The following is a 22,355-nucleotide window of genomic DNA, read 5'->3' as shown; positions in this document are numbered from 1 at the left end:
GTGATAAAGTACCAGCCAACAAGCTTCCTAGCTGCCATGTTACAGGTTGTGTTTGAAAAATCACAGTTAAGAGCTGATTGGCTGGTACTTTATTACTTTACCACTCTCCACTGTATCACTTTTTAAGGCTTAACACATTTGGGTATCAGTGTGGTACCAGCTACCCCTACATAAGAATGTCTTTTGACTGACAAACTAGTACTGAGTTTCAAATATCTAAACGCAATCCATACCTCCCAACATGACTCTCTCCAGGAGGGACAGAATGCTCTGCTCCTGGACTTCCCTCTTAATTTATGATTGCCATCACCTGTGCTGAAATACCTTTCTTATCGATTAACCCGTTCAACACAGGTGCCGGCAATCACAATTTAAGAGCAAAGTCCAGAACCAGAGAATTTAATTACCCTCCTGGAGAGGGTCATGTTGGGAAGTATGCGCAAGCACAGTATCCTGACATGGACATACACTTCCTATTTAAGATTACAAATTATACTGATTAATGTTGAAGGAGAGCTCTCTGTGCAATCTCCTCTTCTGTCCTAACCCCAGGACTGCCAGAGGCCCAACATTCGACCCTAACCTGGCATGCTACTGCATATTCCAAGCCTGGCCAACCTGTGGCTCTCCAGCTGTTGTGAACCTACAAGTCCCAGCATGCCCTGCCACAGTTTTAGCATTCCCTAATAACAAAACTGTGGTAAAGCATACTGGGATTTGTAGTTTAACAACAGCTGGAGAGCCAAAGCCTGGCCAGACCTAGCATATTCTTTACTCCGTTCTGTACAGAGGAGAACATGCCCATGAGTGTCTCCTGCAAGGAGACTGTATATCACCGCAAGGATCTTACTACTACCACTAGCTACATACTGTATTATATACTTCACCTATATTAACCTCACATGCTCATGGCTGAACTTGGAGATACTGCATTGTGTATCTGCTACATGCTAATTAATCCTGTGTTACTCTGCACCAGCTTTCTATCAGTTAGCAAACCAATTCCTGGTTAAGTTATCTACCGTGTGGATTGACCCCATCAAACACGACTGACACCTACTACCATCATAGGATCTGCCAATAACTAAGACTTTCCAATATGTGATATACTGTACTTATATGTTGTACTAAGAATATTACAGACTGCTGTAGAGTAAGGGAAAAACAATTACCTTTGTAAACCAGAGGAAATCTTGCATAATAGAGCTGGTGCAAGAATCATCAATTTCTACAATCGGAATGTGATCTTCATTGGTTACTAACATGTTATCTTTGTAATAAAATATCACAGCTATGTATAAACCCCTGCAAGAGAAACATCACAGTCATAAAATAAAGATAAAACATTTAAAGTACATTTCAAGACTGAGGAGCATACTGTTTTTTTCTTATGCTTTATTAAATAGTGATCGGAATTATTAACAGAATAAAAAAATCACTCATACTTGCACTTGCACGTCACGATACAGACACCGGCATCCCGATGGTCACGGTCCTGACAGGGATGAGGTTAGTTTTTTACCTCCCCCGAACCCCCTAACCCTCCCTTACTGTAGCCTAACCCTAACCCTCCCTTACCGCAGCCTAAGCCTAACCCTAACCCTCCCTTACCGCAGCCTAACCCTAACCCTCCCTTACCACAGCCTAACCCTAACCCTCCCTTACCACAGCCTAACCCTAGCCTTCCCTTACCACAGCCTAACCCTAACCCTCCCTTACCACAGCCTAACCCTAGCCTTCCCTTACCACAGCCTAACCCTAGCCTTCCCTTACCACAGCCTAACCCTAGCCTTCCCTTACCACAGCCTAACCCTAACCCTCCCTTACCGCAGCCTAACCCTAACTTCCTTACCGCAGCCTAACCCTAACCTCTCCTCTTAGTGGCTAGATCTAACCCCCCCATCTTTACAGCCAAACCCTTACTCTCCCTGCTTAGTGCATTAACCTAACCCCCCTCCCCCCAGTGGTGCCTAATTCTAGCCCCCCTCCATGCAGTCTAGCCCTATCTGCCCCCCCCCCCCCCCCCCCTTCCCCCTGCAGCCTAACCCTAATTCCTCTGGATGGCACATAAATCTAACCCCACCCTCCTCGCAGCCAAATACTAAACCTCCCAGCTGCTGGTATTCTGGCATTGAGATGCTGGCCTGGTTGGGATTCCTGCGTCTCTGTTCTGATGGGTGTCAGTATTCCGGCATCGGTATTTTGACTGCCGGTATCCCGACAGCTGGGATCCTGAAGGTATACCTGAAACTTAGGTTAAACATGTTGGGCCAACTTTGTATGTGGGCACATCTAGTGATTTCTCACAAACTTGGTACATATCTCAGCCATTAACCCGTGGATGCTAAACGGGCATTTGTTGGTGGTAACTGGGTGACAGCAATGCATTGTGGGTGTATAGCCAGAGTTAATCGCTATTTTGTGCCATGCATACTGTATGCATTATGGATGCCAAATTCACCAACTCCTAGCATGGGGTTGGTGTAAGTGCCAATAATAAAGTTTACATCTGTACTCACATATGGAAAGTACCTTTTATGTAGTTCCAGAAACAGTGAGAAATCTATTAAATAATTTCAGAAATGAATAAAATAAGGTCCTGCATACTTATTCAGAGTGTGGAAGCGACTATATATCTTGCATTAACCTGTAAATATAGGTGAGTACTGGCACTTTTTTTAATAGAAAAAAAAATGCTGTATACACAATAGTTAATTCTGTGTGCACTTCATTCACATTCTGTTTGCAGCAGGCACCCGGAGTTGCATGCGTATTACATATGACTGATTTAGGCACAGTGTTTCCCAAACCCAGTCCTTAGGGCAAGCTGACAGTGCATGTTTTCAATATCTGGTTCTGAGCACAGGTGTATTACTGACTAGTATATTTTAAAACACACACAGGTGGTACTAGTTGTTCACTTATGATTCTATGAATAAACCTGGAAAACATGCACTGTTAGGGTGCCGTGATGACTGGGTAAGGTGAACATTGGTTTAACAGAAATATATCAAATTGGTATTGAGATTTCTGATATGATCCGGTCTGGATATATTCAGAGGCCTACTTCATTCTGTTATCTGAGCCAGCAAACCCATTCACCTCCTGTCACAACACATGTAATGGCTAATGATGGAAAGCATAGGCACATGGTCAGAAAGGGTAATCCCTGTCCTCCCCTTACTTCTATTATGGTTCCAGTGACAGTGCCCACTCCTGCAGGGAATGGCTGGTGACTAGAATGACAGGGAAAGTAGTGGGAGGTATAATACCGGCTTGGTGGAGAGTTAAGACAATCTGTTGCCCCTAAGATGGTGCTGGATGGTCTTCCACTCTCCTTCATGAAAGGAACAGCTCTGGGTATCTTCACAAATAATAATCAATAAAAAAAGACTTCCAAAATACTGTACATCTAAGTTGCCACTTCTGTACAGCTTCCCAGGTGCAGGGACAATTTGCATTAAGTGACCAAATTATGAATTATAGTATGATGTTGGGCCAGCTCCTGCCATTAATACAGCTTGAATTCTTCTAGACATGGACTCTACTAAATGTTGGTATATTTTGTGTGGAATATTAGCAATAATACGATGAACTGCATCGTCAGTTCCTGAAAGTTTGATAGTAGAGGACCATCCATGCTTTTGTGCTGTGGTCTTCGTATCCTCATCCTACTATCTGCATGGTGTAACTGAAAATGTGATTTGTCAGACCACATGACCCGTTTCCAATCATTTACTTTCCAATTCCTCTCTTCCTGAGCAAACTAGAGGAGTTCCTTCCTTCTGCTTCTGAAGCCTGTACAATGTACTGTGTGGTGTAGTGGTAACTGAGAGACCATCTGAATGGCTCCCTGATTCAGATTATTTGTAATTTGAATCACTGTTGCCTGTCTGTGGGACTGAACAAGTCTGTCTACTCCCCATTCTCCTTGACCAACCAATATCCATTTATGACCACAGGCTTGCACTCAAAAGGTGGTATTCAAATGATAAATCACGCCCAATCTCCTTTCTAAAATGATGCCTGTTATTGCGCATATTGCGCCCATAGTAATCAGGTTTAGCTGCATAAAGGGTTGGGCGCCTCACTACCCCAGGGTCAGCGAGCTGAAATGATGATACCATGCCCGTCAGCAGAAATAGAACAGGTGTGGAAGGGGGTGAAAAGAATTGAATACCGCCCAAACAGTTTCTTGTCTGTTTGTCCATTCTGTGTGCACTTTAACAACCTGCAATTGACAAGTGCAGCCATTCATGGAATGCTCGCACTACTGCTGTGAGCGCCAACAATCATTCCACGTTCAAATTCCATCAAATCACTTTGTTTACCCATTATTTCCTGAGTAATATACTTAATTAGTCTCTGCATACTTTCACCTTTCCAATCATACTGAGATTCAGACATCCTGCTGTATGTCAGCATTATCTGAGGAATTGCTATTTTGCGTAAAATTACCTGGCGGTCATAATAATTTGGACACTCAGTATATAGTAAATTATTATCAGTAGGGTATTTTTGAGGTTTGCATTTCTATAAGATACACTGGGGTAAATTTACTAAGATGGGGGGTTCTATTTAAGATAGAATGTTGACCATAGCAACCAATCAGATTCCAGGTATTATGGGGGTAATTCCAAGTTGATCGCAGCAGGATTTTTTTTAGCAGTTGGGCAAAACCATGTGCACTGCAGGGGAGGCAGATATAACATGTGCAGAGAGAGAGAGATTTGGGTGTGGTGAGTTCAATCTGCAATCTAATTTGCAGTGTAAAAATAAAGCAGCCAGTATTTACCCTGCATAGAAACAAAATAACCCACCCAAATCTAACTCTCTCTGCACATGATATATCTCCCCCCCCCCCCTGCAGTGCACATGGTTTTGCCCAACTGCTAAAAAATTTCCTGCTGCGATCAACTTGGAATTACCCCCTATATTCTAGAAGGTGCTAGATAAATGAGAGGTAGAATCTGATGGGTTGCTATGGGCAACATCCCATCTTAGATAGAACTCCCATCTTAGTAAATTTACCCCACTGAGTGACACTAAACAGACAGATGGCAGAATATCCTCTTTTACATTTTGTGTGGGTATATGATACTCTTCATACATTTGTTAAATCAATGGTCATTTGTTTGTAAATAAAAATGTCTTGGACATTAATTTCCCATAAAACAATAAGAATTAGAAAATGTTCCATAAAAACATTTAAGATTTCAGATGTAACCAACCTTTTTAATGTCTTGACAAATTTATTTGATGAGTGGAAAAGATGCTTCAGACTTCTGGACACTGATTGCTTCCGACTAGGGTTTTGTAATTTCGCACTTTCTAAAATGAAGCACACAAGGGAATAATATATATATTTTAAATGTCGGCAACACATTTAGTTTTATTATATTTGTTTAATAAAACAGCACTATAAAAAAGGATGTTGTGTAATCTAGCCATAAAACTCTTAACCAGTCAAGAAACACTGTTTTGGAGAGTCCCTTAGAAACCATCACAATAGCAGGGTTGAAAGAACTCTTCAACATGAGCTCTATTAACAGGTTATTCAAAGCAAAACACCAGGTAGCAGGCAGCAATCAAACCTACATGGCTTCTTTTAAAAATCATTGACCTCACAATCCTGGATCCTGAAGAAGGTTAAAGCTAGGATTAGCACCAGGCATACTCCATCAGTAATTCCCTGTGTTATGCCCTTTTTTCAGCAATTTGTTTCACTTTGCTAGATATAATTAGTTTGTACTGTGTCAATTCCTATTTAAGGGATATAATGTTTCCCTATTTACGTGTATAGAAAGTGGGTGGATATATTGTTGGAACAAACTAACAAATAAAGCAGTTCACCGTCCTATTTGTTAAATTAATTGAACAAGTATTTCAAAATAAATCAAATTATAGAATTGGTAATTCATAAAATGATCTGACTAGCTTTTAATATTATATAGAATGATACTACTAAGTCTTGTTACAGCAAATTATAGAAAAGGATATCATGCAGATATTTTAGACAAAAGCAGAGATACTTGAATGGGCTGTTCAACCTAATTAAACAAATCTGTTGAAAATTGTCAAAGGTCTCAGAAGCTTCTCCGATGTTACAACCATGAAAAATGTAAGAACGTTGAATAGGTTTGATCATGTTCAAGTCTGTATGACAATGTTCAAGCTGGTTCTCACACATTGGCATGTCTTGAACATGTTTTTTTTTTATTTTGTCATCTTTTTAAAGTTAGTTTTTGTTTTTGTAGGCACTGGAGTGATTTTAGCAATATAGATGCTAGACCCCTCATATCTGCTCATATATTATTTACTTCTGTAGTGATGGGCCTTCTCCACCACCAGAGCACCTCCTATTTGTCTATATCTATCCTTACTCAGCTATATCTAGCTGGTGTGTGTGTGTGTGTGTGTGTGTGTGTGTGTGTGTGTGTGTGTGTGTGTGTGTGTGTGTGTGTGTGTGTGTGTGTGTGTTTGCGTGTGTGAGATGTTCTGTCTCCCATTATTTTTTACAAATATGTGTTTATGTCATTTTTTTAATAGAAAATTGGGGGTCTATGCATTAAAGAGAGTTTAGTGCAACTCCTTTCCCATGTGTCACTATGTGTCATTTTTATTTTAATATATATGCCCCCCAACAAAAAAAAAATATTTTTATGGGGCAGTCACTAAATGTGTCAATAGATGACCACACTACCTTTCAGATCCCCCCCTGATATAGCCCCGCCCCCTCACCTTATAGCAGGGCGCAGTGGAGCATGGGGCAGGGAAGGGACTGATCATCCACCGTCCTTGCAACAGCTGATCTCTGCACACAAAGAGATCAGCACAGTTGTGCTGGGGTAGGGAACTATTTTCCCCTTCTAGCATTTTTTGTTTCAGCACTTGCTCCACGGAATGCCACTTGCAAGGCATTCTGGTGAGCGTCATACTGAGTGATATTGACAGTCACAGACCGCAACGTCACTCCCAGGTGTCCGTATTAGCAGGAAGAAGTCCGTTCTGCACTTGAGCAGAACATATTTCCTCTATTAGGGATGGGGGACACAGCGAGCGAACCGGACATATGTGATGCAACTAAGCCAGGTAACACACTCCTGGCTGCAGTCACATCACATAAGTTAGTGTCAGTCAAGTGGTCAAACAACTTTATTATCCTGTTTATACATCATTCTCTAGATATCATTTATTAAACACCGGTTTAAAAATAACTTTTTACATCAACTTTTCTGGCAAGTTTAAAGACGGAAATTGTATTAAAGCAAATTCTCATATGTTGGGTTGGAAAATTTATATTCTGCGTTCAATAAAATTGCCATTTTTAACCCCTCCGGGAAAATAACCAAATAGAAGTGAATCACTGCTTGAAAAATACTACCCTCCAACTTCTCTTTGTGGGTGCCTTTGTTGGTCAGTCTCTCTATCCACTGATCATTTCTCTCCCTTCATCATCTCTACTATTTGCCCGTACCACTCTCTTCCACTGTACTCCTCATGGCCCACATTTCCTCTTGAACTGCACCTTATTCAACCTCCCCCTTCTACAGTACGGTACTTCTTCCTTCTTCAGACCTTCCTCTTCTTCTGCTCAATTTTACCTGGAGTTCTGATGGCAGTCAATCCAAGCAATATGGATGAACAGAAACACAGCCATGTCCAACACCAAATAATTGATCTGAGGCTGGCAGGTAAGTTTAACATCAGTTGAACAAGTGAATAGTAAACTTTTTATAATAATTTGTTTTGTATCAATCCCCCCCCCCCCCCCCCCGCCTGAGGGCAACAACTCCTCTTCTAAGGATCAGGTTCCAGACTGTGCACTTGAATTACACTATACATAAGTTACCTTACACAGCAAAGGAATATGGTGTATTTTTTACAGTGCATTGCTGTTATAAATCTGGTACATTGCATGCGCTATAAGCATTTACTATATATTTATCAAGGGGCCCAGACCATGCACCCTCTAATGGTTAGCCAAATTTCTGTAGCGACTGGCCACACCGCCTCTGAAGACTGACCACACCCCTACACATGGTCCCCTATCACTGAATACCGCTGTGGGCCCTTCATGTGCCAGTCTGACACTGGTTTCACCATATCACAGTGTTATGCTGACTATAGCTCTGCTATTGCTGTTGGCTGTAAATTCATTACTGCAAGTGAAAGCTTTACTATGAATATATAAAAGGTATTATGGCTGTACTTGCACTACTGTAATGCCTAGTCTGTTCTCACTGCTCCTGGCTATGGGCCAGTAACATGTGCTTGCCCCCAGGGTAAGATTTGGTAAAAATATTATTTTCCTAGAGCACAGACTGAGAAAGATGGATAACAGTCTGCCATGCAAGTTATGTTAAGAATACTGGTAAACTAGACAGTAAATTCCAATGTTCAATACAAAGATATACATTAAACTTCATGATAAGTGAAAATAGAAACAAACAAAAATGGTGACAGGGCAGAAAGTATAAAAAATTAAATAGTATGTGCAGGGGCGTATATACCCATTGGCCAGGATGGCACTCGCCAGGGGTGCCAGCCGAGCAGGGGGCGCCGCCCGACGGTGCCACCCTCAGCCAATGGGTGTAATCCCTTAAGCCATAGTGTCTGGCAATACCCGCTGTGCCGAGCTGCCTGTGCATTGCCTGGGATGGAGGGCGGAGGCTTGCTTAGCAGGCAGTAGCTGGCGCCGGTGTCTGGCACCGCAATGCACTACAGGGAATAAACTGAAAATAAACTACAACTCCCAGCAACCCTTGCTGTCGGGAGCTCCTGGCGGCAAGGGCTGCTGGGAGCTGTAGCTTTCTTTTTCAGTTTCTTCACGTTGTTTGGTGCAGTTCCGGACACCGGCGCCAGCTCCTACCTGCTGAGCGATCCTCCGCCCTCCATCCCAGGCAGCTCGGCACAGCAGGTATTGCCAGACACTACAGCTAATTGCTGGGATGTTGTGGGGTGGGGACTAGGGCTATGTGCTGTGTGGGGAGGCTACGTATGTGCTGGGAGTGGGGGAGACTACTACTATGTGCTAAGAGCGGGCTACAGCTATGTGCTGGGAGTGGGATTGGGACCATGGCTATGTGCTGGGAGTGGGATGGGGACTATGGCTATGTGCTTAGGAAGGTGAGGGCGCTTTTTGCAGGGAGGGGGACAATGGATATATATGCTGGCAGGGTACTATCGTTATGTGATGGGAGGGGGGTGGGGACCACTGTATGACTGTGTTGGGAGAGGTGGAGACTACGGCTATGTGCTGGGGGAACTACGGCTATTGCTTGGGGAGGTGGGGGCTATGGCTATTTACTGGGAGGGGACTATGGCTATGTGCTGGGCGGGGGATGGGGACTATGACTATATAACTGTGGGTGCATATCTGGCACTGTGGGGGCATATCTAGCACTGTGGGGGCACATCTGGCACTGTGGGGGCATATCTAGCACTGTGGGGGCACATCTGGCACTGTGGGGGCATATCTAGCACCGTGGGGGCACATCTGGCACTGTGGGGGCATATCTGGCACCGTGGGGGCATGTGTATCTGGCAATGTGGGGGCCTATCTGGCAACATGGGGGTATATCTGGCAACATGGGGTAATATGTGTATCTGGCAACATGGGGGCATATCAAACACTCTAGAGGTGTATCTGGCACTGTGGGGGCATATCAAGCACTGTATGGGCATATCTGGCACTGTGGGGGCATATCAAGCACTGTAGGGGCATATCTGGCACTGTGGGGGCATATCTAGCACCGTGGGGGCATATCTGGCACTGTGGGGGCATGTGTGTATCTGGCACTGTGAGGGCATATGTGTATCTAGCACTGTGGCGGCATATGTGTATCTGGCACTATTGGGGGCATATATGTATCTGGCACTGCAGTATTGGGGTCCTATGTGTATCATGCCCCCATTTTTATTGGCCACGCCCCATGTGGCATATGGCCACATCAATCGCACGCACACAGTACCACTAACATATTTTTTCTACTTGCACCACTAGGTGGTGCGCTGCACTGCACTTCTTTGCACTACTATTTGATTATACTACCTGGCCTTGGGTGGCATTGTGTCCCCAGCCAGGCCAGGCACTGCTGATGTCTCCTCAGTGTGGGCATAATGTGTAAAGGGAACTGCTACTGTGTGGGCATGATGTGTATATGGGTTACTACTGTGTAGCGTAATTTGAATTGGGGGAACTATTGTATGATCATGCCCCTTTACCACAAGATCATGTCCCTTTCTTGCACATGCACCTTCCCTATTTCAAATATGGGGGCGCCAGTCCCTTACTTTGCCAGGGGCGCTCGGACCCCTAGATACACCCCTGAGTATGTGATCAAGAGAAAAATAAAATATCTTCTGTGCTTTTCGAAAATCATGATTTTTTATCTGCATTATGACTACATGGTGTGACAGGTTGAGAGGATGGGGCTAAGGTCTTAGGCAGTGAGTTGGACCAAATTATTGTGTGGACTACATATGGCTATATTTTGCCCACCCCTGACATATGGGCTTTTAGAGGACAATGTAATTCTCTGTAATTTGCAACCAATGTGCACGTTACAGTTTATTATGGCAATCAATCTTTGCTCATTTTCCTGTGCACCTCTAGAAATAAAGACATGGACACAGCTATGTGGAGAATGAGGTGACGGCCTAATTTATTGATCAAATTGTTATGTAAATTGGCTGTCATGACAAGATTTATCTTTGCACATGTGATGTGCAGACGTGAAGCCTTTCTAAAAATTACTAAACATTATTCAAAATGATACCTCGCAAGCACTATTAATGACGTGGTCAGATCACATGCGCCTGTCGTGTCCCACTGTGTCCCCCAGTTAATGACAAGGAGATCCGTTCTGCAGATGTGCATAATAGATTTAAATATTTAAAAAAAATACCTTTTAAACTATAAAAAAATAAAAAAATTTAAACAATGTTATGAATGGTTTTGAAGGGGGAAAAAATCGCCATTTACGTGGTCAAAACACCCAGTTTTGCCAAAACAAATATTTCATTCCAGAGCTGACACCACTCTTTAGGAAGTCTTCAGTTACTTCTTGACTTTAATGACATGCCTGTGTTATAAAAATCGAGCCTTTGGCACATGGATTGGTAAAAACACAGAGAAGATACATTATTAAATGCAGATTAACAAAGTCACAAAGCTTACTGAATTAATAACAAAATGACTTACCGAAATATAATAAATACAAAAAACAATGGTCATAGTACAATAGCATAATTGTGACACCTGGTACGACTAGAACAACTGGACAAGCAAGTATAAAGACTGAACCCCAGGAAGTGACCAAATTCAAACATAGTTTTAGCCATATCTCCACACATACGTGAATCAGAACCTAAATCTCCCTTCATTTTCCCAGAAATACTCACATTTTGCTACAATCAGGACTGACCCATCAAACTAGGCATAGTTGGGTGGTATGTTTTATCATTTAAAAAAAATAATAATTTCAACCTAAGCTCCCCTTTCCTTATTTTGTAGCCCTTTCTGACACTTCATATGCTTTATACATAGAACATCTCTCTTTGGGAACATATCACACTTAAAATAAGTTATGATTCCCCATAGGAGCTTTAATTATACAATTTAGATTCTTTAGGAGGTTGTGTTAATTCCTTGCTTTTTGGTGGGTTTGTTATCTGTTGATGAGGCTTATTATGTGATTTTTGAAGTTCCATCTACAAATACATACAGATGCTTCCCCAAATATTGATTATAAAAGGTAGATTGATTCAGTATATGACTATATAATGCACAGCATGGGAACAGTGCAATAATCCACAGTATGTGACATTTAACATCTCTACGACAACACCCCTTTCTGGGTGACACAATACCAGAAGTAACACAAGATATCTACATACTGTATAAATATTTTTTCTTACGTCCTAGAGGATGCTGGGGACTCCGTAAGGACCATGCGGTATAGACGGGCTCCGCAGGAGATAGGGCACCTAAAAAGAACTTTGACTATGGGTGTGCACTGGCTCCTCCCTCTATGCCCCTCCCCCAGACCTCAGTTAGATTCTGTGCCCAGAGGAGAAAGGGTAAACTGCAGAGAGCTCTCCAGAGTTTTCTGTTTTAAAAGAATTTTGTTAGGTTTTTTATTTTCAGGGAGTCCTGTTGGCAACAGGCTCCCTGCATCGTGGGACTGAGGAGAGAGAAGCAGGGCTGGCTTTACGGTTGGGCTCTGTTTCTAGGCTACTGGACACCATTAGCTCAAGAGGGTGTTGGAACACAGGTCTCACCTGGGGTTCGTCCCGGAGCCGCGCCGCCGTCCTCCTCACAGATGCCGAAGATAGAAGCCGGGTGAGTATGAGAAGGCAAAGACATCAGGCGGCAGAAGACATCAGATCTTCATGAGGTAAGGCGCGCAGCGGTAAGCTGCACGCCATTGCTCCCACTATACACACACAGAGCAGCACTGAAGGGTGCAGGGCGCTGCGGGGGGGCGCCCTGGGCAGCAATATTCCTCACTTCTGGGCATGTTAAGATGGATTAGGCTGTGGAGGCAGTAAATCCAAGAATCCCCCGCCATTTTAATAAAAAAAGCACTGGGACCAAAGCCCGCCGTCGGGTGGGCGGGGCTTGATCCTCAGCAATAACCAGCACCATTTTCTCCACAGAAGCTGCATGCTGAACGCTGGCTCCCTGGTCTCTCCCCTGCTGAACTTCACAGGCTGGAAAAAAGAGGAGGGGGGCACATTGGCGAGGCAGTGAGTGGGAATTGGAATATTATTATATAAAAAAGCGCTATCTGGTCATATTTTTCCACAGTGTTATTAAGCGCTGGGTGTGTGCTGGCATACTCTCTCTCTGTCTCTCCTAAGGGCCTGGTTGGGGTTTTGTCCCCTTGTAGGTTAATCCCTGTGTGTGTGGGGTGTCGGTACGTGGTGTCGACATGTCTGAAGCGGAAGGCTTCTCCAAGGAGGAGGTGGAGCAAATGAGTGGTGTGTCCCCGTCGGTTGTGCCGACTCCGGAATGGATGGACATGTGGCATATGTTGAATGCAAGTGTGGCATCTTTACATAAAAGGCTTGATACGGCTGAATTAGGGGGGGCATCAGGGGGTCAATCCTCGGATTGGACCGACTCACAGGGCCCGTCGGGGTCTCAAAAGCGTCCCTCAACACAAGACACTACTACCGACACGGATTCTGATTCCAGTGTTGACTATGACGAAGTAAAATTGCACCCTAGGGTGACTAAAACCATTCAGTGTATGATTGTGGCAATAAGGGATGTGTTGCATATTGAGGATGAACCCTCGGTCCCCGACACAAGGGTACACATGTTTAAGGAAAAGAAACAGATTATTAATTTTCCCACATCTCATGAATTAAATAATTTCTTTGGAAAAGCTTGGGAGACTCCGGAAAAGAGACCGCAGATCCCCAAAAGAATTTATATGGCATACCCCTTCCCTAAGCAGGACAGGGAGATTTGGGAATTACCCCCCACTGTGGACAAGGCCCTGACGTGCTTGTCCAAGAAAGTGGCGCTACCGTCTCCTGACACAGCGGCCCTTAAGGACGCTGCAGATCGCAGGCAAGAAACTACCTTAAAGTGTATTTATTCTCATACGGGTGCTGTGCTAAGACCGACAATTGCGTCGGCATGGGTGTGTAGCGCAATTGCAGCTTGGACAGATGAGCTGACAGATCAATTTGATAATATGTATGAGGATACTATATTCTTAACTCTAGCCCATATTAAAGACGCAGTCTTATTTATGAGGGATGCTCAAAGGGACATTGGACTGCTAGCTTCTAGGGCCAATGCCATGTCTATCTCGGCGAGAAGATCCTTATGGACTCGCCAATGGACGGGTGATGCGGATTCTAAAAAACATATGGAAGTACTACCCTATAAGGGTGAGGTATTGTTTGGGGATGGGCTGACGGACCTGGTTTCCACAGCTACAGCAGGTAAATCAAATTTTTTACCATATATTCCCCAACAGCAAAAGAAAGTAACACCCTATCAGATGCAGTCCTTTCGGTCGCACAAGTCCAGAAGAGGTCGGGGATCCTCTTTCCTCGCCAGAGGTAAGGGCAGAGGCAAAAGAGCACCAGCTTCGTCAGGTGCCCAGGACCAAAAGTCCTCCCCGGCTGCTCCAAAATCCACAGCATGACGCTGGGGCTCCCCTGAGGGAGTCCGCACCGGTGGGGGCACGTCTTCGACTTTTCAGTCAGACCTGGGTCAGATCAGACCTGAATCCCTAGAATTCGAGGAGGTGCCCCCGCGCCGATTTTTCAAATCGGCCCTACCAGCTTCCACATCGGAAAGGGATGTAGTGTTAGCTGCAATTCAAATGCTGTGTATACAGCAAGTGATAATCAAGGTTCCCCTGCACCAGCAGGGAAGAGGTTACTACTCAACCCTATTTGTGGTCCCGAAACCGGACGGTTCGGTCAGACCTATTTTGAATCTGAAATCCCTAAACCTGTACATAAAAAGATTCAAATTCAAAATGGAATCACTCAGAGCGATAATAGCCAACATGGAGGAGGGGAGTTTATGGTGTCTCTGGACATAAAGGATGCGTACCTTCATGTCCCCATATATGCCCACCATCAGGAATACCTGAGATTCGCTGTACAGGATTGTCATTACCAATTTCAGATGTTGCCGTTTGGACTTTCCACGGCCCCGAGGATTTTCACCAAGATAATGGCGGAAATGATGTTGGTCCTGCGCAAGCAGGGAGTCACAATTATCCCATACTTGGACGATCTCCTGATAAAAGCGAGATCAAGGGAGAAATTGCTGAGCAGTGTGGCGCTCTCTCTGAGAGTGCTCCAGCAACACGGTTGGATTTTAAATCTACCGAAGTCACAGTTGATTCCGACAACTCGACTACCGTTCCTAGGTATGATACTGGATACGGAACAAATGAAGGTCTTCCTCCCAATAGAGAAAGCCCAGGACATCCAGAACATGGTCAGAGACCTGCTAAAACCGAGAAGGGTGTCAGTTCACCAATGCACTCGAGTTCTGGGAAAAATGGTGGCGGCCTACGAGGCCATTCCCTTCGGAAGGTTCCATGCAAGGACTTTTCAATGGGACCTTCTGGACAAGTGGTCCGGGTCCCATCTGCACTTACATCGGAAAATAACTCTGTCCCCAGGGGCCAGAGTGTCTCTCCTGTGGTGGTTGCAAAGTGCTCACCTGCTGGAGGGTCGCCGGTTCGGAATTCAGGACTGGATCCTGGTTACCACGGACGTGAGCCTCCGAGGATGGGGAGCGGTCACACAGGGAAAAAAAATTCAGGGACTTTGGTCAGACCAGGAGTCCTGTCTACACATCAATGTGTTGGAACTCAGGGCCATTTACAACGGCCTTCGACAAGAGGAGAGCCTTCTTCGAAACCTACCTGTTATGATTCAATCAGACAATGTCACAGCAGTGGCTCATGTGAACCGCCAAGGCGGGACAAGAAGCAGAGTCGTGATGGCGCTGTGAGGGGCATTTGTATACCTGGCACTGTGGGGGCATCTGTATACCTGGCACTGTGGGGCATCTGTATACCTGGCACTGTGGGGGCATTTGTATACCTGGCACTGTGGGGGCATCTGTATACCTGGCACTGTGGGGACATCTGTATACCTGGCACTGTGAGGGGCATTTGTATACCTGGCACTGTGAGGGGCATCTGTATACCTGGCACTGTGGGGGCATTTGTATACCTGGCACTGTGGGGACATCTGTATACCTGGCACGGTGAGGGGCATCTGTATACCTGGCACTGTGGGGGCATCTGTATACCTGGCACTGTGGGGGGGCATCTGTACACCTGGCACTGTGAGGGGCATTTGTACACCTGGCACTGTGAGGGGCATTTGTATACTTGGCACTGTGGGGGCATTTGTATACCTGGCACTGTGAGGGGCATTTGTATACCTGGCACTGTGGGGGCAATTGTGGATCTGGCACTGCACTATTGGGGGCATATGTGTATCACGTCCCATTTTAACTGGCCACACCCATTTTTTGCCGAGCGCGCCTCCGGCGCGCACACACAGTACCTCTATGGGACAGACCTGCTGGGGGGCAGGGTCATTTTTTAAGTTCAGAATTTTTGTATGGCCTCCGAAGGATTTTATAAATATCCAAATGGCCCTCGGTAGAAAAAAGGTTCCCCACCCCTGCCGTAGAGGATGCTGGGCGCCCGTCCCAGTGCGGAAACTCTGCAAGACTTGTATATAGTTGTTGCTTGCATAAGGGTTATGTTACAGTTGAAATCGGTCTTGGATCGTTACTGTTGTTGTTCATACGGTTAACTGGTTTTGTATGATCCAGGTTACATGGTATGATTGGTGTGGGCTGGTATGAATCTTGCCCTTGGATTTCTAAATCCTGCCTTGTATTGTCCATCTCCTCTGGGCACAGTTCTCTAACTGAGGTCTGGAGGAGGGGCATAGAGGGAGGAGCCAGTGCACACCCATAGTCAAAGTTCTTTTTAGGTGCCCTATCTCCTGCGGAGCCCGTCTATACCCCATGGTCCTTACGGAGTCCCCAGCATCCTCTACGGACTAGGAGAAATAGATTTACCGGTAGGTTTAAAATCTTATTTTCTAGTGCATAGTTAGGCAATAATCATACTGGAAAATTGAAATGATCTGTGCAGCAGGTACTGTAGATAACAGTGTGTGTGTGTGTGTGTGTGTGTGTGTGTGTGTGTGTGTGTGTGTGTGTGTGTGTGCGTGTTTTACTAGTGCCACAGTTGAATAGCAATAGGGGGCATCTCTGCAACAGATTAATGCCAATGGGAGAAGGGCAATATCTGTGCAAAATGTGGACGGCAGTTGTTTTTTTCTCCTAGTAGTATATGCCACGTTAGGGGCACTGTATATACGCTATGCGGTATATGGCATGGCAGGGCAATTCTATAGTATTTATTCAAAATATAGCTAGGAATTTAGGGGGGTTTGATTAGTATATGATATGCAACAAAGAAATGGCTGCGCAGACTATTGTTGGCAATTGGCAGGTATCTTTTCAAGATATAGTTGGCAAGAGGGTTATTTCTTTGTAATATATGGTTTGCAATGATGTTTCTTTTCCTGTACTACAGTATGTGGCTTTTAGTGTACAATAATTATCTGTAATATGTGACTGATAATAGGATGCATTTTCATGTGTTCATTTTATTTAAAACGCTTCTTATAGCACCACCTCTCTTGTTCCATGGGCCAATATAAGGACATCTGGTGTGCAGTTCTAGAATCCCAAAAGCCAACATTATGCCATCACACTTACTTGGAGGTACTCGAGCCAATGTGATGCCATCATTAGTTTGATACCATATGCCAACACTATTATGATTTTTAATCCAATGCCAATGCTATGACATCATGCTTACAGTGAAAGGGCCAACGCAATGACATGTATCACACTCACCCATAAGCCAATACTATGACATCATGTTACTCATGAGCCAGCTCCCTGATACCCTTTACACTGTTGTGACCGATAGTCTTTTAGGATCCGTCTTTAATGCACAATGGTTTCTAGTAGACACATTGCATAAGTAATGAACAACTAATTTTACCCTTTAACTTTTGATGTTGTATGTACTAAATCCAGAAACTATTTTTTACAGTGTCTGTGTTATGGGTAGACCTATACAGGTCCATCGAGACTGTATCCTGGTGTTTATGTGCTGTAGTATTTTGATTACAACATAAAACAAACTGTCAGTCAATTAAAAGTTACTAAAAATAAATTAAGCCAAATTGCTACCAAGATGAAAAATGAAGGGTACCAGCATTGTTAAATGGGATAATGCAGTTCAGACTAACTGATGAAGTTAAATATATTCCCCACTGATAATTGCAGCTCCTCTAAATTATTTGCTCAATTACTAAAGTCTGTAAAAGGATTTCCTCATGTCTCATATCTATGAATCATTCAGACAACACTTTGTTGTATTCTAGAAGATCAGAAACATGCAAGGTCAATGCTTTGATTAAAATCTGGGCCCAGCATCAAATGCTACAGTGAGTGGCAGACACATTTTAAATGGCCCGTTACATATGTAATCTACAACACCAGCAATAGGTCTCAAACTGCTTCAAACAAACCTGTCACCATTAATTACCATTTTCTTATTAAACAACCATTCTATTTACTCCAGACAGTCTTTAGCATTTTATTTGAAATTTCCACCTTCATCCTCCTCATTGGCAGCCCCTACCTAATGCGAATGGGCAGGTTTGTTAGGTTTATATACTATATGTTAACAGTCCCATTTTAATGATTACATGTCATTAAAGCCTTTTTATCACAGCTGCAAGCATTTCCAGTTGGATGTTTTAGACACCAGGTAATGTACACAACTAATCTAACCAAGCCACATCTAGATTGGGTAAGACCTCCTTCCCAATGTGTTACACCTCTCCTGAGCTCCAAAAATCTGTACTGACCCCGGTATAATCAGAACTGTTGTCAGAGATGAAGAAGAGTTGGTGCCTGTACCCTCTGTCCAACTTCCTCACCACCATTATTTTTGCAGAGTTGTAAAAAAAATTAAAAAAAATATATAAAATGAGCATGGACCAATTTCTATGCTGCATAAAATGTGATGCCTGTTAAAAGCTTGGGGCTGGGTGACTTTCCTGCTTCATTAAAATAGATGAGCAAAGTGTTGCACATATTCTGGGATCCCTTTAGCCTGTTCCAATATATGTTACATAAAATATCTGATGATAATAATAATAATAATAATAATAATAATAATAATAGGTTAATCTGTAGCCTGGATGTCCAGATGGTTACAGTACAGCACAGATACCACAAGATGTCACTCTTCAATGGACACTATTTATGGTCATTCTAATAGGAAACAGGCAAATAATAAGGAATGTACCAGATATGACGTATTGAATGTGGAGAACAACTTCATATGCAAACCAAATACTCACAACATTAAGGATAGATGTAGTCATACAGAATGGTGAATGACCAAATTGTAAACTAAAGTCCCTTGCCTATATTTGCTATGTAGACTTATGGCATTTTTTCCTAAAGTAAATCTAAGTGAACGAGAATAAAAATGTAAAAAAAATTGCAATAGACTGTACACGACAGAACAAAAAAATAAATTAGAAAAACATACAAAATTAACTATACTGCATGTTTCATTGCTGAAGATGCACACATTTTATTTTTCAATTGAAATACTTTGTTACAAAAAACACTTTCTCTAGGTTTTACTAAAGTTGTAAGAAACCCCAAAAAAATCTGTTCCCCATTATTCTGATTAATTCCAACTCCAAAATGTTGGCAATATCTTGGGAACCCAGCTCCAATTCATCCTGTTTCTTTTCAGCACCCATCTACAGTACGATGTGGGAACAGCAAGCAGAACAACATAGCAAATGGGAGTTAAGAGGGTGGCTTAGATTTAAGATGCAGGGTTTATTATAATGATACTGTATGTAAAGCAAGCGAGCTCTGTTAAAAATATACTGTACTAGCAAGCCGATACAATTCATGACATCTCAGTTCTGTGTGAGCTATCCATTCAAAAATAGCACATTCAACAAATTTGAAAGGCATGATTTCTAAAGCGATCACTTTTGCTAAGGCTGTGGTAAGGGAGAGAGGGTCTACTGTGTGCCCTGGTGTACTTTCTGGCCTCTCTATAATATTCCCACCAGTGAGAGATGGGATCCGGTCTGAAGATCGACAGTGTCTAGGTCGACAATGTTTAGGTCGACCACTATAGGTCGACAGTCACTAGGTCGACATGGATGGAAGGTCGACAGGGTTTCTAGGTCGACATGTGCTAGGTCGACAGGTCTAAAGGTCGACATGAGTTTTTTTTTTTTTTTAAATGGGGGGATTTGTTCATACTTAACGATCCACGTGGACTACGATTGGAACGGTAAAGTGTGCCGAGCGAAGCGGTAGCGGAGCGAAGGCACCATGCCCGAAGCATGGTGAGCGAAGTGAGCCATGCGAGGGGACGCGGTGCACTAATTTGGGATCCCGGTCACTCTACGAAGAAAACAACACCCAGAAAAAAAAAAATCCTCATGTCGACCTTTAGACCTGTCGACCTAGCACATGTCGACCTAGAAACCCTGTCGACCTTCCATCCATGTCGACCTAGTGACTGTCGACCTATAGTGGTCGACCTAAACATTGTTGACCTAGATACTGTCGATAAAACGAACCACACCCGTGAGAGATATTATCTGTGACAGCCATGGCTGGATTGGAATTTTACTGTAGAACTAATACAAACTTTAACAATGACTGATAACTAATAGTAATTAATAATTGTCATCAGGTGGAGCATCAGTCCAAGGCCATTTAACATGTACCTCATGATCACCCTCAACACTATCCACAAGTACACATACACTAGATGTGCAAATAATATATTTATTTTTGGAGCTAGCATCTGATTTTTCAGGTCTTACGTGTTCCCACCAAAGGAGGCTAAAGGTGCATACACATGGTGCAATGTTTGGTTACGATTTTAACTATATAGTCCAAATCGTTAGAAAAGTTAGCACATATTGCACTGTGCATACACAGCTTGCGATGCCGATGCGCACTCCTGTGGGGTCGGTATCGCAAGAAAAAATAGACTGTGCAGGCAAGGCAAGTTTGACTATATTTTGTGTACAATTTAGTTTCTAGTATAGTCAAAATTGTATATAGTCAAAATTGCACATATAGTAGTCAAAATCGCAAGTACAGATAGTCAATATCGTGGTTCTGGGCTCCGGGGAGTCCCAGAGAAATCGCAAATTCAAAATCGGCACTTAGCCAATATCTCACCGTGTGTATGCACCTTAAGATACCTTTCATACATCTGGATCAGGAGCTTTGTTCCCTGGTGACCTGAATTGACCCTTTGCGTGCATACCATGTTATCCATGTCATACCCAAAGTAACACTTTCTTACCTGCAGTGGCCTTTAACACAATGTAATACTTTTAGTTTGGAATGATGTGCTTGTTTGTTTGTTAGCCTAGGGTTACGCATTACTCCACGGGATAATGACTATTGGAAGGAACTAAATGGGGGCACTTGTGCTTCTCAGATGAAGTTAGTGGGGCTGGCATTTTTTTATTTTTTTTTACACTTATCGTATCCTTGTTGAATGTGAGCATCATTTACTTGTTTGACTGTTAATTGCTAATTATCACACATTGAAATTGTGTTGACCTTGTGGTAATTGTAGGCTTCACCAATATCTAAAATGTTCTATACACTCAATGGCTCTTCTGAAAATGTTTAGTCGAAGTTCTTCTTCAACATCAGCATTTTAGAATAGTGCCAGAAGAAAATCTTCACTACTCATATGGATTCTTGCTGATGCAACTTAGAAGAATTTACGTCCATTTGTGGAGAGCTTCTTTTGTTTATGCAGACTCTGCATAATCCATAACCAAGTCTTTGCAAGTATTGGTGATGCAAAGTCATGTCCACTTGTGTCTAAGTAGGCATAACTGGGTTCCAATGGAGTGTTCTCACGTAGGCAAATCTCAGCTAGAGCATGGTGGCGTAACGCATGTTGAGTTGGATAGAAGCATAAACATGCTTTCTCACACACAACTTTTGAACCAAGTATACAGTAGATTGGTGTATGTGGGCCTTGATGATGATGACAGGTATTAAATGACGTATATGGAAAGACTCGAGAGTGGGTGAATGGCAAGAAGCATATAACAATGCTCATGGGTATATATACACATTTTATCTATCAAGCAAAGCAGGAGCACCTTTGGCCACATTGCAGTCAACTCTGCATCAGGCACATAGACATCAGTGCCAATCCAGAATTCTCAGGACTGACACTTTATAAATAAATAAATAAATAAATATTAAAAACAGCTCCCATGCAAAGTGCAGTGCACTGTTCATGAGACTCACAACTGCAGATTCACCTTTTTACAGAGAACATCATCCAGTGATGGACTGTGGTAAATTGGTGTATTACAAGTGGCAATTGTGCTACTCCAGTCCCACCAAAACAAAAGTATAGGTATTCCAGTTTTTTTGTTTTTGTTTTTTACATTTACCAGTGTTCTGGAATGGATGTCAACTGGGGTTTTACTTTTTCCATTCATTTTGTAAACAAAGCAAACCCTGCTGCTCTTTGTGATTTTATAATCAAAATTTGGGTGAATCACATGAGAGGATGGAGTGGTTACAATTAACTGGACCCAAACCTCTCTCTAGGCTCAGGAGTGCAGACAAGGCATAATTATGTACCCCCAAAGATGCTGTGACCACGTTCACCTGTTGTGCACCATAGTTATGTACAAAACAAGGAGTCATAGCTGCGCTCCCTCCA

The 22,355-nt window shown here is 43.3% G+C and overlaps 1 protein-coding gene and 1 long non-coding RNA gene across 6 annotated transcripts in view; one reads left to right on the top strand and one right to left on the bottom strand.

The window, feature by feature from the left end:
- Positions 1–22,355, bottom strand: part of ANKFN1 (ankyrin repeat and fibronectin type III domain containing 1) — a 1,208,371-nt gene that overhangs the window by 459,640 nt on the left and 726,376 nt on the right. For all 5 annotated transcript variants that reach the window (XM_063961280.1, XM_063961279.1, XM_063961282.1 and 2 more), the window contains 2 exons: positions 5,232–5,331; positions 1,173–1,305 (listed from right to left, as the gene is read on the bottom strand). In XM_063961280.1, coding sequence (XP_063817350.1) covers positions 1,173–1,305; positions 5,232–5,331 — 233 coding nt within the window. The remainder of the gene's footprint in view (positions 1–1,172; positions 1,306–5,231; positions 5,332–22,355) is intronic.
- The window catches only part of LOC135056305 (uncharacterized), a 200,501-nt gene that overhangs the window by 126,235 nt on the left and 51,911 nt on the right, over positions 1–22,355 (top strand). The window lies entirely within an intron of this gene.

This window comes from Pseudophryne corroboree, chromosome 3, assembly GCF_028390025.1.
Source record: "Pseudophryne corroboree isolate aPseCor3 chromosome 3, aPseCor3.hap2, whole genome shotgun sequence".
NCBI lineage: Eukaryota > Metazoa > Chordata > Amphibia > Anura > Myobatrachidae > Pseudophryne > Pseudophryne corroboree.
The sequence above is the reverse complement of the archived record's forward strand: the minus strand, read 5'-3'. Positions and strand labels throughout refer to the sequence as shown.